Below are 15123 nucleotides of genomic sequence, written 5' to 3'. Positions count from 1 at the left end.
CATAAGATACTGAGACTTTGGTGCCATTTGTCACTTCAGTGGAGCCTGACCTGTACTAGCATGTGTATCACTAGTGAGCCCAGAGACAGGAGTAGACAGCAGGCAGGTAATCCAGGGCAGAGGGTACAGAGGTAGAGGGAGACAGGGTTTAGAGCGAGACAGGCAGGGAGGTCCTGGGTGGAGGTGAGAAGTACCCTGAGGAAGACACCATTTTTTTTTTACTTTGCCCTAAGATCTTGTCCTCAATTGCCTTCTGACAAAAGAAAACAATTTTGGTTACAACATGTTATCTTTTATCTGATGGCACTTGCCATGGGCAAACTGGCAGATCTTTGCAGGGAAGTCCTGGGGACTTACTGAGAAAACACTCCCAGAGTGTCTGGGCTTAAAGGTGGCTCCATCTTCCCTGAGCCGTGTTAGCAGGGCACACCAGCTGTGCATTCCCAAATGGGGCTATGGTTACCTATTCCAAAGCCATTGTGACTTAGAGAAAGCTAAAGTCAAGAAAGCAAAAAAAAAAAAAAAAAAAGCTGATGGCAAAAAGACTTGACACTATCAATCTGCCTCAGATCAGAGGGTAGCTAACACCCCGCTGGATGGGAAATGACTCACATAAAGTCACATGACTCAGTCGTGTCTCTCATTTTAATTTTGAATGACAGGAAAGAAATGAGCTAATGGGCTACAGAGCTTGGCACAAAGAGTTTGCTGTCAGACCAGAGCTGCTATGCTGTGTCCCACCAGCTACAAGGCCTTGGGTAAACTACTGAATCAGCTCACCTTGAGCCTGACTAGAAAGGGTCAGGAAATGAGTGTCGTTAATATCTCTGGGCCTCAGTTTCCTTATGCGTGAAATGGGCTTAAGAGTACATACTTTGTAGCATTCGTGTGTACACATAGTGAAGGGTGGGGTGGGGCAGGACAACATAGCTCATGTATTAAGTTAAGACTGAAGATGATGGCTTGCTGAATGAGGGGGCACCAGCCCCTCACACAGGATCAACAGGGAGCTCTTCCCGCATCCAAACTCTCTCTTTGAGGAAGTGAACACCTAGGGTTCATTTCAACTGAACGTACAATTTCAATACGCCCACACGAAGGAGGTAAAGTCACAATATTTATTACTTACAGATCCCAGAAATGGGGGTGGGGGTGGGGGTGTGCAATGAGCAGGGGCAGGGAGGGCAGTCCTCTGTTCCAGGTCATGAGTGAGCAGGAGATGAAGAACAGGACAGCAAGCAAGCACCTATTCCTTCTAAGGTGTTGGGGTGGAGGTCACTAACTTTTCATAGGCTCAACTCTAAAATGGTTCTTCTAAAAGATGACCAGGGAAAAGCAGGAACTTGTGGTGGGAATCCTAAGCACGGGTCTTTATCATAATGTCCAGACTCTGGATGTGAGCAGAGCTGTCATACCATGAAACGCCTAGGCAGCAACCCAGCATAGCTGTTTTTCATCACAGTGAGGTGGCAGATTTAAACAGCCCTATATGGAGCCTAGCAGGCAGTGGACTCTCAGTGAACATTCATTTGTACCCCTTTTCCATTCCCTGAGCCTCAGGAACAGGTTGCAGGAAGGACAGCCATGAAGCATAAAGGAGAAGAGAGGAGTATCATGTCCCCAGACCAAACCAACCATTGTGGGTGAAAGGGCTTCATCTCTCCCACAGCCTGCAGAAGGAAGCAGCCTCAGAAATAAGCCCACCCAGCATTCTTCCATGCCCTAGTGGAAGTGGGTGAAAGGGTAACTCACTATCTCCACTGGGCACCATCTTCCTGTGGCTCATCCACTCCTCACCATCCCACCATTGAAGAGCTGACCACCTAAATTTCCAGAAGGTCCGCTCACTTCCCTCCTCCTATCTCCAGAGCTGGGGGTGAACCAAGGCCACAATACAGGCCCAAGGCCACCAATCAGCTCAGAGACCTGTCTCAGAGGGGACAATTCTCTCCAAAGGCTGAGTGGCCAGCAAGCTATGTGCTTTTAGTGAGTGATTCCTGATTCTCCAACAAAGCTGGTCTTCCTGCTGTGAGTGGGCCAAGAAGCCATCCAGTGGGATTCCTCTCTGCCCCAAGTGTCAGCTTGAACATTCACCTGAATGCAAGTTAAGGGCAAACATGGGGCCCTTTGTGCAGTAGACTTTGTGCGGGTCCTTTGCTTCTTGGCCTATAAAAGCCACTGGCCAGTCAGGCGCAGAGCCTCCTGAGGACTAGATGGGGCCAGCCTGAGAGCTTGGGCTATCCCTTTCAAAGGAATTTTTATTCCTAAGTGGCAAGTGGTCAACTTGCCCAGTGGTCCTTGACATCTCTTGCTACTTCCAAGGACCTTGACTCAGGCTTCAGTTGAGCTTCTACAGTAGAGTAAGTGTTGACATGAGGGAGAACTCATCCATCCCCCATGGCCATCCAAGCACCAGATGGAGTTGATTCCACCCTCCACTCCAAGGAGGGCATGGGACTTGGGGCTGGTCAGTCATAACATTCCATGTTCTTGGTTTTAGCAACTGGATACACCACTCAGAAAACCAACAGAGCCATCGAATTGCAGTGTGATTTCTGCTGGGACTGCTGAGAATTAAGTAAGTTCATTATAATGAACTTGACTATGGGAAAAGACAAGCCTGGAGGTACTCAGGGCCAAATCTAGAGAGGGGAAGTGAAGTTCACAAGCATAGACTATAGTAAAGAGAATGTAGCTGGTGATACTGTTTGAGTTCCTGAATCAAACCATGCCTGATTTATCCTTGCAATTTGTAGCTACATTAGCCAATACATTCTCTCTTTGATTTAGGCCAGTTTGAGCAGGTTCTGTGTCTTAAAGTAGTGATAGTTCTCACTAACATATCTTCAGTTCTTTGGGCCCTCCTTTGATTTCCACTGTGGACATGGTTGAGTTTGATCAGATTTCATCTTCATAGGTCTCCGGCTTGGTACTTAGCTTCCCTCTGGACTGTGCTCCTTTGAGCACATATAATATTGCTTACAAGCCCTTGGCGGAAAGCCTGACTTTGACTCCAAGAGTTCCAATCTGTCTTTATCTACCACTAAGTGTCAACCACCATGGAAAACCTACTCAATCCATCTTCACTATTCCAGTCCAGGCAGTTGAAACTCTGAGCTCAGAGACAGAGAAAGGGCAGGAAAAATGTCACCATGTACCCAGAGGAGGAAGATGAAACCGGTTTCTGCACCACCACCCAGAACTAGGACATCAGGACCCCTGCTCTCTGAGCCAGATTGGAAGAGGCACACGAGATTGCACATGATGCTCCCAGCTTATTCCAAGGCCCAGACACATAGACACTCCTGTTGCTCACAGCCTGGATCAGCCTAGGAAGCTTGAACTCTCCTTCAAGGAGGCCATGAATGGTCTTTACTTGCTCATCCCTCTTGCAAATGGTCACTGAAGAATGTCAGCTCAATTTTTCCCTGACAGTGATCATGGATCATGGACAGAGAGCCCACCCTTTCCCTAAACCTGTCTCTTCTGCTGTTCTCCTTTTAGACATCAGAGACATGCATTCTAGGATTCCAGAACCTGAAGTAAGATGACATGGTAACCTCCACACTCTCCCCAGCCCTACCCAGCATCACCTACATGGACAACAGGGACTCCCGATGAGAACCAGATGATGGCAGAATCCACAGTTTTGCAACTGCAGCAGGAAGGAAAGATGGTCACAGCCCCTTTATGAAATGAGCCACAGCATCCAGAATCCTCGAGGAGCAGGGGAAGTAAAAGAAGCTCATGTCAATGGTGGTCAACACTCCGTGAAAACCATCCTCCATGTGGTGCCAAGTTACTCTGACCCCCAGGTCCTCCAACCTCTTCTTGTACAACAGCGAATCGTCCCGAACCATATCGTACTCACAGCTCACGATGCAAGCTTCAGGGAGCCGAGACACTACTTCATCGTCTGCAATCAAGGGTGAGTTCATCACATCTAGAGTGATTTTTGTCTCCAGATAGGCAGCCTCATTCAGGGGCTCACGGGACACAGGTAGGTAACCTCTCTTCTTAAACTTGTCTGGGATGTTTTCTGCACCCAACCACTTCCTGTACTTTTCCCAGACTTCTGCAGGCAAGTGGGCGCCTTTAAATACAGCGCTTCTCCAGGAGGGGCTGATGTCCAGGTAACCACACCAACAATAGAAGGTCAAATTCTGGCTGAGCAGTGGCATGTTCTTGTTCTGCTGATAGGAAGGGGACTGGAAATCCAGGCTCTGGAGAGCGGAATAGATGAGGATCTGAGCACGAATCTTGGGGAGATCAGAACGGTCCACAAACTTTTGACAAAGAACCGTTGCCACGCCCCCGCCCACACTGTCACCACAGACTATGACCCGGGCTGGATCCACCCCATACGTATTCAAGGACTTCAAGAAGTGGATTGTACCCACCATGCAGTCTCTTACTATCACTGGAAATCTATGCTTAGGGACCATGCGGTATCTGAAAAGGAATCAAGGAATACGGTTTACACTCACCACTCCCACAGGGCCAAAAACACCTGTGTCTAACATCTTTCTGCCCATATTTCTTCTATTAAGTTCTTTTTCTGATGCTTGAGAAGGTGAAGTCAAAGTAGAAGGCTTAAATGAGATGACAGACAAAGCCTTCAATGCCCAGGCACGTAGGCTCAGAAACACCTGAGGACTGACTTCTGTCAATTTTACTTACTTCACTGGCTATATCCCCACCAAGATGTTGGCAGTGGATATCTCTTCCTGGCATGTGCATTTAAAAGAAACTGCAGGAAGAGCTTGATCAGAAGGAACCACCCAGGCCCTGGGTGATGATGTGTCAGGCAGCAGGCAGGAGACCCAGGGAGGGTCTCTCCAGGTGTCTCTGTGCCCTGTTGAGGTTCCAGGTTGTATGGTGACTCGCCCAGATCAGTTAGGAGAGATAGTGGCTTTTTCATTTTTCCTGCTTCCTTCAGTGGGTCTCACCAGGGTGGACCTCCCTCTCCGGAGCACTTGGAAATGATGTGGCAGTGTTTGAGGTTGTCCTGGTTACAGTGCAGGGCATTGTGTGCATTTGGTGGAGGGAGGTGCTTAGTGTGTGGAAGGTGCAGGGCTGTTCTGCTCCACGTACAGTGTTCAACCCAGATACGCACCGGTAGTGAAGCTCAGCCACAGCTATACTTTGCAAAGACCACCCAGATGTACTTTGCAAATACTACCCCTTATCCAATTTCCAGATGATGCAATGCTCTAAAGGCATCCTTTAAAGATACCTAAGGGCCACCCGCAGGAGGAATGCCCCATCTCTGCCTCTCCCTGCTTCTCCCTTCCTCTCTCTCTTCCTTGCCCTCCTGCTCACCATCATCTCACAGCTCATCCTGTGCTCCTGGCATCCCTCAACACCTGCCTGCCAGACTCCTGGCTCCCTCCCCTTTATTGCCCCTGGGGCTCTTGGAATCCCAGCATCTCCGCATCCTTGCCTTACTCACCCAACTGCTAGAACCACTGCATCACTCTTCTTGCACAAGTTACAGCATATGCCATGGTGTGTTTCTAGAAAATAAAAGGTTTGAAACGTTCAAGCTAGGGAGGTTAGTGGGCTCCTTTTGCCAGCCATCCCCACCTACCCCTTCTTAAGGATAACCTCAGAGGTCAAAGGGCCAGGTTGATTCTAACAAGGTTTTGCAGATTCTCCTCCAGCTGTAGTCAGCCTTCCTCTCTACTTGTCACTCTCCTCTGTCGAGCGGTCTCAACAGCTTTCTTTAAGACTCACCCCCACCCCCCTCCTGCAACCCTATCGATTCTATAGTGCATTCACAGCATCTGAGAAGATGTCTGACCATGGAGTACAGTAGTTCAGTGGGTGAGCTATGGATTCAGACATGAGTTCAGATCCCAAGTTTTCCTCCTTTTAGCTTGACCTAAAGTTGTACCGGGCAGGCCCTTTACCTCCCTGAGGCTTGATTTCCTCTTCTGTAAAATGGATATAATGACAGTGATAGGGCTGTTGGGGACTTAGATGAGATGCTTTCCAATATATATTAGGTGCAGACAAACACTGTTTGATTCCACTTACATGAGGTACGTAGAATATAGAAGAGTCAAATTCATAGAGTCAGAAAGTACACTGGTACATGCCAGGGTCCAGAGGGGTGGTGGGAGGAAAAATGAGGACTAAGTGCTTAATGGGGACAGAGATTCAGTTTAGGAAGGTGAAAAACTCAGGAAATGGATGATGGTGAGAGTTGTTCAACAGTGTGGATGTATTTAGTGCCACTGAACTGTACCAATAAATATGTTTTATATTATGTGGCTTTTACCACAATTAAAAAAAATTTACAAAAAAGATTATGCATCTACACAGATTCCATAGTATCTGCCATGTAAATATTAATAATATCAACAAATAAATATTGGCTCACTATCATTGATTATCCAAACCAAAACAAAACCACAGCTGTATTAAATCTCTTATTCTTAAAGTCTACAGCAAAGGGACCCTGGCATTCCACAGATCAAGAAGTACTATGTAAAGGTGGTTTTTCTCCCTAATTTCTCCACAATGGAAAAAAATTCAGATATATAATAACGTTGACCCAATTTTGTGCTCGTTTCCCCCCTCATTAATTTTCCTCAACTCTTTGGTCCTCCTGTCTGTCTGTGCCAGAAATTTATCTCAAGCAATACTTATTGTGAAACACACTTGTGTTATCATTGTTTTTAATCCTTATCTCCAACTAAATAGAGGTGGTGGTCACAGATTTGAATGTACTAAATACCACTGAACTGTACACTTTAAAATGGTGAATTTTATGTTATGTGAATTGTGTATGTGTGTGTGTGTGTGTATATATATATATATATATATATATATATATGTAGAGAGAGAGAGAGAGAGAGAGAGAGAGAGAGTGAAGTCGCTCAGTCATGTCTGACTCTTTGTGACCCCATGGACTGTAGCCTACAAGGCTCCTCTATCCATGGAATTTTCCAGGCAAGAGTACTAGAGTGCATTGCCATTTCCTTCTCCAGGGGATCTTCCCAACCCAGGGATCAAACCCAGGTTTCCCGCATTGCAGGCAGACGCTTTGCCATCTGAGCCACCAGAGAAACCTTTAATATATATGTATGATATATATACATGTGTATATGATCTGGGCCCTGGTAACTGTCCTGGTGTCCCCTGGTCATAATAGCAGCTTTGAGACCCCAGGAAGATGACAGGGGTGCCACCTCCTGCTGAAAGGTGTGTCCACCTGTCTGTGCTCTGGGACATCACACTCCAGGCAGGGGATCTAAGGAAAGCACTCTTACTCAAGCTCCCTAGGATGCCCCCGCCGCCGTGGTAGAACACGATACCAGGCCTGAGACCGCTTGCGGATGCCTTGGGCTGGTACAGCTTCACGGGGATCGTCCCAAACTGGAGGTCCTTGACCACCACATCCGGATGCTTCCTGAGTGGCGGCAGATCGTGAATGAAACGGACAAACTGGGGCATAGAGCAGATTCTCAGTTTCTCAAAAATCATCCCCTGTTGGTGAGAGAAAAGGAAATGGGATGACAAGGGTTTCCGAGTGTGCTGTGCCAGGGCTCTATCACTGCAGTACCCTCTGCAGAGTGGCTGCAGACTGGACCACAAGCCTGCAAGTCCCCCGCTGTGCCTCCATCACCTGCAGAAAATCCATCCTCGCTGAGACCCGCACTGTTCCAGTACCAACACCTCTCAATCCTCTCTCCTCAGACACCCAGCCCCACAAACCAGGCTCTGGCCACCCCTCAAGGGACCCTGGAAAGGCTCCCACCTCAGCCTGCACATGGTCTCTTCCCAGGGAGGCCTTTCTGGACCATTCTAGTCATCATGGCCATCCTAAGCATCTTCTGCTCTTTTTAAGAGTGATAACTGCATACTGGTTATGCTTTTTTAAAGGGATGGTGGGGCAGAGGGAGGTCTTGTTTTTTAGAGATACCTACAGAAATATTTTTAGATAAAATAATACGATATCCGGGATCTACTTATGAAGAAATGGGAATGAAACATAGGGGCACAGATGAAGTGAGATTAGTTGGGAATCAATAATCATGAATGCTATGGGTTGAACGTCTGAGGCTTCTTCATACTATTCTGTCTTCTTGAGTTATGTCTGTAAGTTTGTATGATAAAAAATATAAACAAGTAATGTGGGCTCTCCCCCGGGGCACTGTCTTTCCAGTGGTTCCTCATCCTTTCTGTACCAAGGGCATTTTGGCTTTTAGCAAAGTCTGTGGCCTTTTCACAGAATACATTTGAATGTATAAAATAAAATACATAGGATTATTACATTTTACTGAAATATAGTTATCAAAATATTAGAGTGAATGTGTACTATAATAGTATACCTTCAGTACTTCCTTATTAGCATACTAAATAAAAGATCTAGTGACTGGTCTAATACTATCATAATTTCAAAAGAACAAGGTACACATGCAATTGTTTGCAATCTGCTATGCCTGTAATAGGCTCTGAGAATATCCGTGATTCCTCTTGCTGACAAAGTTGAGGGTTCTGCTGTCCCAATGGTGATTTGTTCCCTTCATGCATGATGGGAGGAAATACCACATTTGCATTAGAAGTTAAGTGAAAATGGGACAATTTCCACCCCATCCAAACTCATGGACTCTTCGCTTTCTGTTACCCTTGGGGGTTCTAGGAACTCCAGGTTAAGAAACCCTACTATACTCTACTGTAGCCCTACTGTTTTACTCTCCTCACAGCACCTGCCACTCTGTCATTTGGTTTATTTGTAGCAAGTTTGCTTATTTATTGCTGACTCCCCACCCCGCACTGCCATGAGTGTTCAGACTGACTGTAGGTCACCTCTGTCTGGGGCTTTATTTCTCTCACCCATCACTAATCCTCAGAGCTGGTAAAGGAGAATGACACATAGCAGTTACACAACTTTGCAGAAAAAAAAAAATCAAAAAATAGCAATAAGGCTAATATTTATGGACGGTTTACTCTGTGCTGGGCACATAAAGTCCACTCTGGGTAGATTAATTCATTACATCCCCACCAAGTGCTATGAAGCTGGGTCTATTACTTTCCCTGATCCTGCAGATGAGGAAATTGAGTCACTGTATTTGGAAACCTAAAGTGTAGACTATGAGAGTCAAGGCCAGGAAAACCACAGGACTGAACCATCCCATCTCGTACAAGCTGACCCTATAGGTAAGAAAATTGGCCCCCGAGTTCTCCTCCATCAAGTTTACATTGAGAACAAGTGCTTGCCATCACATTTCATGAAGTAAGAGACTTAAATGTATCTTCTGTATTCAATCTCCATCAGCCCTCTGGAAAATCACAGCAAATCCTAATTGGCAATATTTACGCAATCCTCGCTATGATCTACTTACAAGTATTTGATTAAATTATACAAACCAGCAACAATGAGCAGAATCTGACTATATTACAGAAAGAGTTTTCCATCTCTCAAAAGCAACAAAATATTTTTCTAAAAAGTCACTTTCTGGAGTTGCACTCATCTCTACTCATTTACTCATCTGCTGCATCTATTTTGTGGTTGGCTGGTTCTAGGTAGCAGGTAGTCAACACGGGCCCCAAATTCAGAACAATTATCCCTGTCTTCACCACTCCACAGAATGGTGGATGCCATGGAGAAAATAAGACAGGAGGTGGGGTGGAATTTCTGTTACCTGAGGAAGTGAATCATTTTTGGAAAGTTGTGGCTCTTAGCCTAGGCCAGCTTGAAAACATCAGGAAGAGGTTAAGAACCATGTTATCCAATAGAAAATCTTCAGATTTGGTAATACGCTGTCAGCTTCCACAGCCATGATGTGACTGTTAATTTAACTGGAAGCTACTAGTATGTCCTTTTTCTAGTTAGTTATTGTTAGTTGCTCAGTCATGTCTGACTCTTTGCGACCCTGTAAACTGTAGCCTGCCAGGCTCTTCTGTCCATGGGATTCTCCAGGCAAGAATACTAGAATGGGTAGCCATTCCCTTCTCCAGGGGAGCTTCCCGACCCAAGGATCAGACCTGGGTCTCCTGCACTGGCAGGCAGCTTCTTTACTGTCTTAAATCACCAGGGCAGCCCATTGTTTTCCTAATCCCACTCTTAATTATCTGGAAAGAAAGGGAAGTTGCTCAGTCATGTCCAACTCTTTGCAACCCCATGGACTGCCAAGGCCTGCCAGGCTCCTCTGTCCATGGGATTTTCCAGGCAAGAGCACTGAAGTGGGTTGCCATTTCCTTCTCCAGGGGATCTTCCTGACCCAGGGATATTATTCTCTGGAGGAGGGGACAAACAAAACCCAAAACTCACCCATGTTATCAAAAGCTGGAAGATGCAATGGAGGACCCGCAGTCTCACCGGATGGCTGATGGCAGCAGGGATATCTGTGGTGAGGAAGTGGTTGCCGATGACCCACAGTCCGACACCCACGGAGGCCACGCAAGCTGTAGCAAGGAGCAGGAGGAGAAACAAGATCAACATCCTGCTGTTTCTACCATGGGAGAGGCCACGGAGACTACTCAGGACAGGACCATTTGACAACAGTTGGGAGCCGACAGACTTCCTCCACTTATATACCACCACCTACCCTCTCCACCTTCCCATGTCTTGCAAGCATTGGTCCAGCCAGGTGAGTCACAAACTCAGGTGAGGGCCTGATTGTAGGACAGGGCCTGTGCAGAGGAGAAAGTGGCTTGTGCAACCTGACCCAGCTGGAAAGGAGAGCTCCAAAGTCCAAGCTTGCATCCAGCACTGCTACTAGAAATGGCCTTGGCTAAGTGACTGCAAGGAGATCAAACCAGTCAGTCCTAAAGGAAATCAGCTCTGAAGATTCATGGGAAGAACTGATGCTGAAGCTGAAGATCCAATACTTTGGCCACCTGATATGAAGAGTCAACTCACTGGAAAAGACCCTGATGCTGGGAAAGACTGAAGGCAAAAGGAGAAGAGGGCAGCAGAGGATGAGACAGTTGGATGGCATCACTGACTCAATGGACATGAGTTTGAGCAAACTCTGAGGCTGCAAAGAGTCAGACGCAACTTAGAGGCTGAACAATAACAAAGTGACTGTGGACATCACACACACTGTCCCTTCCATCAACCCTCTGACCTCATCATCACCTCCTAATTCCACTCTGGTTGCACTTACTAATCTACAACCTGCCAGAGGCCCCAGGGCCTTGGCACTTACTATTCCCTGTGCAACATTCTTCCCTGAGACTTCAGCTGGCCTCAATCGTTCCCCTACTGTGGGTCTCAGCTCAAATGTCACCTTCCGAGTGAGGCCAACCCTGGCCACCTTATTTAACATTGTAAGTCCCCACCAGTATTCCTATACCCACCCTGGCCCACCTGCATACTCTGTTGCTATGGTTTTTATCACTGTCTGGGATACCACATGCTTCCCTTGTTCACGTATTACCTTGAATGTAACCTCTATGAGGACAGGAATTTTTGTTTTGTTCCTTGCTTTCTCCTCAAAGGCTAGATCAGGGTTTGGTACTTAGTGGGTGCTCAGCAATGTCTACTGAATGAAAGAATGAATGAACAGGCTTTGTCCTTTTCATCATAAAGCAGAGAAGAAAAAACTGAACTCACCTGTCTTTCCAGATTGGGTCAGATATTGATATCAACGTTCAGAATCTTCCCTAACAGTATCAAAATCCCTACAAAATCCTCTGTAATAATGATGATGTCTGCCATTTCTCCCACCTCCCACACCCTCATGTCAGGGTAGTGGTTTTTAAAGAAGGGGATTTCACCCGCCCCCCTAGACACGTCTGGTCATGTCAAGAGACATTTTTGGTTTTCGCCACTCCATGGGGTGGGGACTGGAGCTGGCATCTTGTGGGTAGACCCCAGAGATGTTGGGAAGCATTGTACAGTGCATAGACTGGTCCCCAGAATAAGGAATTTTCTGGTCCAATGTATCAATAGTGTTGAGGTTGAAAAACCCTGAGTTAGTAAGACTCGGATTTGAATCCTGCTGAATGCCAGCATTCTGATCATGAGCAAGTTATACTTTCTGATTCCCCATTTCCAAATCTGTAAAATGGGAAGGATAGTAATAGTACCTCCATGGAGTTGTTAGGCACTGTGTCTGTAAGCACCTAACCTGAACCTGGGTGTTTTGTTATTCAGTTGCTAGGTTGTGTCCCACTCTTTGTGGCCCCAAGAACTGCAGCACTCCAGGCTTCCGTCTTTTACTATTTCCCAGAGTTTGCTCAAATTCATGTCCATGGAGTCAGTGATGCCATCCAACCATCTCATTCTCTGTCATCCCCTTCTCCTGGGTGTGGGAACACTCAACAGATTTCAGAGAGCAAAGCTGAGACAAGGTCTATAACAAAAGAAAAAATAGGGTATTATATAATGACAAAGGGATCAATACAAAAAGAGGAATATTATTCATTAACATATATGCACCTAATATAGCAAATAATTAGGCAAATATTTACAGACTTAAAAGAAGAAACTGATAATAATATTATAAGATTAGGGGACTTTAACAGCCAACTTATCTCAGTGGACGATCACCCAGACAGAAGATCAACAAGGAAGCAGTGACATATAAATTGAAGTTGAAATGAATGTCTACAGGACATTCCAACCAAAAATCGGAGAACACACATTCTTTTCAAGTGCATATAGAACATTTTCTAGGACAGATCACATACCAGGGGGAAAAAACCAAGATTCAACAAATTTAAGATGATAGAAATTACATTAAGTATTTTTCTGAACACAATAGTATAAAACTGGAAATCAAATATAGGAAGAAAATGGGAAAATTGCAAACATGTGGAGACTAAACCATGTGCTACTAAAAATGTGATCTTAGAGAAAATGCTTTAATTTTTAACTTTGAGCATGTTAGCTTAGTTATAAATAGGCTTTATTATGTTAAGGTATGTTCCCATTACACCAACTTTGTAGAGAGTTTTTATCATGAATGGATGATAAATTTTGTCAAATGTTTTTTTCTGTATCTATTGACATGATCATGTGATTTTTATTAATGTTATGTGGTGTGTCACACTGAGTGATTTGCAAGTACTGAACCATCCTCGTATCCCTGGAATAAATCCTACTTGATCCTAATGCATAATTCTTTCAGTGCATTGTTAAATTTGATTTGCTAACATTTTGTTGAGCGGTTTATATCTATGCTCATCAGGGATACTGGCCTATAAATTTTTGTGTGCATCTTTGGTTTTGGTATCTGGGTAATGCTGGCCTAATAGAATGAGTTTGGAAGCATTCATTCCCTTGATGTTAACTCTTCAAATATTGGTAAAGTTCACCCATGAAGCTTTCTGGTCTTGGACTTTAGCTTATTGATAGTTTTTAAATTACTCATTCAGTTTCATTACTATTAACTGGTCTACTCAGATTTTTCTGTTTTTCCTGATTTAGTCTTGGAAGATGATATGTTTCTTCTAAATGGCCCAATTTGTTGTCATATAATTGTTCTTAGCATTTTCTTATGATTGTTTGCATTTCTGTGATATTGGTTGTAACTTCTCCTCTCACTTCTAATTTTATTCATTTTGGTCCTCTCTCCTTTGTTCTGGTGCATCACCATTTCTTTTCTCTTGTTTCTATCTTTCTCCAAGCAATTCTCAACATCTGGCATACTGCATATTTCTACATATTCACTTGCTATGTCTCATCCATGAAATTAAAAGACACTTGCTCCTTGGAAGAAAAGTTATGACCAACCTAGACAGTATATTAAAAAGCAGAGACATTACTTTGCCAACAAAGGTCTGTCTAGCCAAAGCTATGGTTTTTCCAGTAGTCATGTATGGATGACTTCCACCTCCCCCCCCATCCCATCCCTCCGGGTCATGCCGGTGCACCAGCCCCGAGCACCCTGCATCATGCATTGAACCTGGACTGGCAATTCATTTCACATATGATAATTTACATGCTTCCATGCCATTCTCCCATATCATCCCGCCCTTGCCCTCTCCCATAGAGTCTACATTTTCCAGTCCTGTGGCCACTGCTGAGCTTTTCAAACTTGCTGGCATATTGAGTGCAGCACTTTAACAGCATCCTCTTTTAGGATTTGAAATAGCTCAGCTGGAATTCCATCACCTCCACTAGCTTTGTTTGTAGTGATGCTTCCTAAGTCCCACTTGACCTTGCACTCCAGGATGTCTGGCTCTAGGTGAGTATCTGGCTCTAGATGAATGATCACACCATCATGGTTATCTGGGTCATTAAGACCTTTTTTATATAGTTCTTCTGTGTATTCTTGCCACCTCTTCTTAATCTCTTCTGCTTCTGTTAGGGCCTTGCCATTTCTATCCTTTATTGTGCTCATCATTCCATGAAATGTTCTCTTGGTATCTCCAATTTTTTTGAAGAGATCTCTAGTCTTTCCCATTCTGTTGTTCTCCTCTATTTCTCTGCACTGTTCACTTAAGGATCTCTTGTTTCTCCCTGCTGTTCTTTGAATTTTGTATAACAGTTGGGTATATCTTTCCCTTTCTCCTTTGCCTTTCACTTCTCTCATCTTCTCAGATATTTGTAAGGCCTCCTCAGACAATTACTTTGCCTTCTTACATTTCTTTTTCTTTGGGATGGTTTAGGTCACCACCTCCTGTACAGTATTATGAAGCTCTGTCCATAGTTCTTCAGGCACTCTTGTCTATCAGATCTAATCCCTTGAATCTATTTGTCACTTCCACTGTAAAATTGTAAGGGATGTGATTTAGATTGTACCTGAATAGTCTAATGGTTTTCCCTACTTTCTTCAATTTAATCCTGAATTTTACAATAAGGAGCTCACGATCTGAGCCACAGTCAGCTCCAGGTCTTATTTTTGCTGACTGTATGGAGCTTCTCCATCTTTGGCTGCAAAGAACATAATCAATTCGATTTCAGGATTGACCATCTGGGGATGTCCATAGGTAAAATTGTCTCTTGTGTTGTTGGAAGATGGTGTTCGCCATGACCAGTGTGTTCTCTTGGCAAAACTCTGTCAGCCTTTGCCCTGCTTCATTTTGCACTCCAAGGCCAAATTTGCCTGTTTCTCCAGGTATCTCTTGACTTCCTACTTTTGCATTCCAATCTCCTATGATGAAAAGGACATCATTTTTTGGTGTTAGTTCTAGAAGGTCTTGTAGGTCTTCATAGAACCA

General features: G+C 44.8%; 1 protein-coding gene across 7 annotated transcripts in view; it reads right to left on the bottom strand.

The window, feature by feature from the left end:
- Window positions 1-1104: 1104 nt before the first annotated feature.
- Window positions 1105-15123, bottom strand: part of AADACL3 (arylacetamide deacetylase like 3) — a 110544-nt gene continuing 96525 nt past the window's right edge. For 4 of the 7 annotated variants that reach the window (XM_081493789.1, XM_081493788.1, XM_081493790.1 and 1 more), the window contains 4 exons: window positions 10283-10416; window positions 7278-7494; window positions 5453-5516; window positions 1105-4452 (listed from right to left, as the gene is read on the bottom strand). In XM_081493789.1, coding sequence (XP_081349915.1) covers window positions 3678-4452; window positions 5453-5516; window positions 7278-7494; window positions 10283-10416 — 1190 coding nt within the window. In that variant the 3' untranslated portion in view covers window positions 1105-3677. The remainder of the gene's footprint in view (window positions 4453-5452; window positions 5517-7277; window positions 7495-10282; window positions 10417-15123) is intronic. The other 3 variants (XM_081493793.1, XM_081493792.1, XM_081493795.1) reach the window with 1 other exon arrangement.

This window comes from Giraffa tippelskirchi, chromosome 5 (assembly GCF_054371585.1).
Source record: "Giraffa tippelskirchi isolate mGirTip1 chromosome 5, T2T-mGirTip1v1.2.pri, whole genome shotgun sequence".
In the NCBI taxonomy this organism is placed as follows: Eukaryota; Metazoa; Chordata; class Mammalia; order Artiodactyla; family Giraffidae; genus Giraffa; species Giraffa tippelskirchi.
Note: the sequence above shows the minus strand (reverse complement) of the source record. Positions and strands in the feature narration are given on the sequence as shown.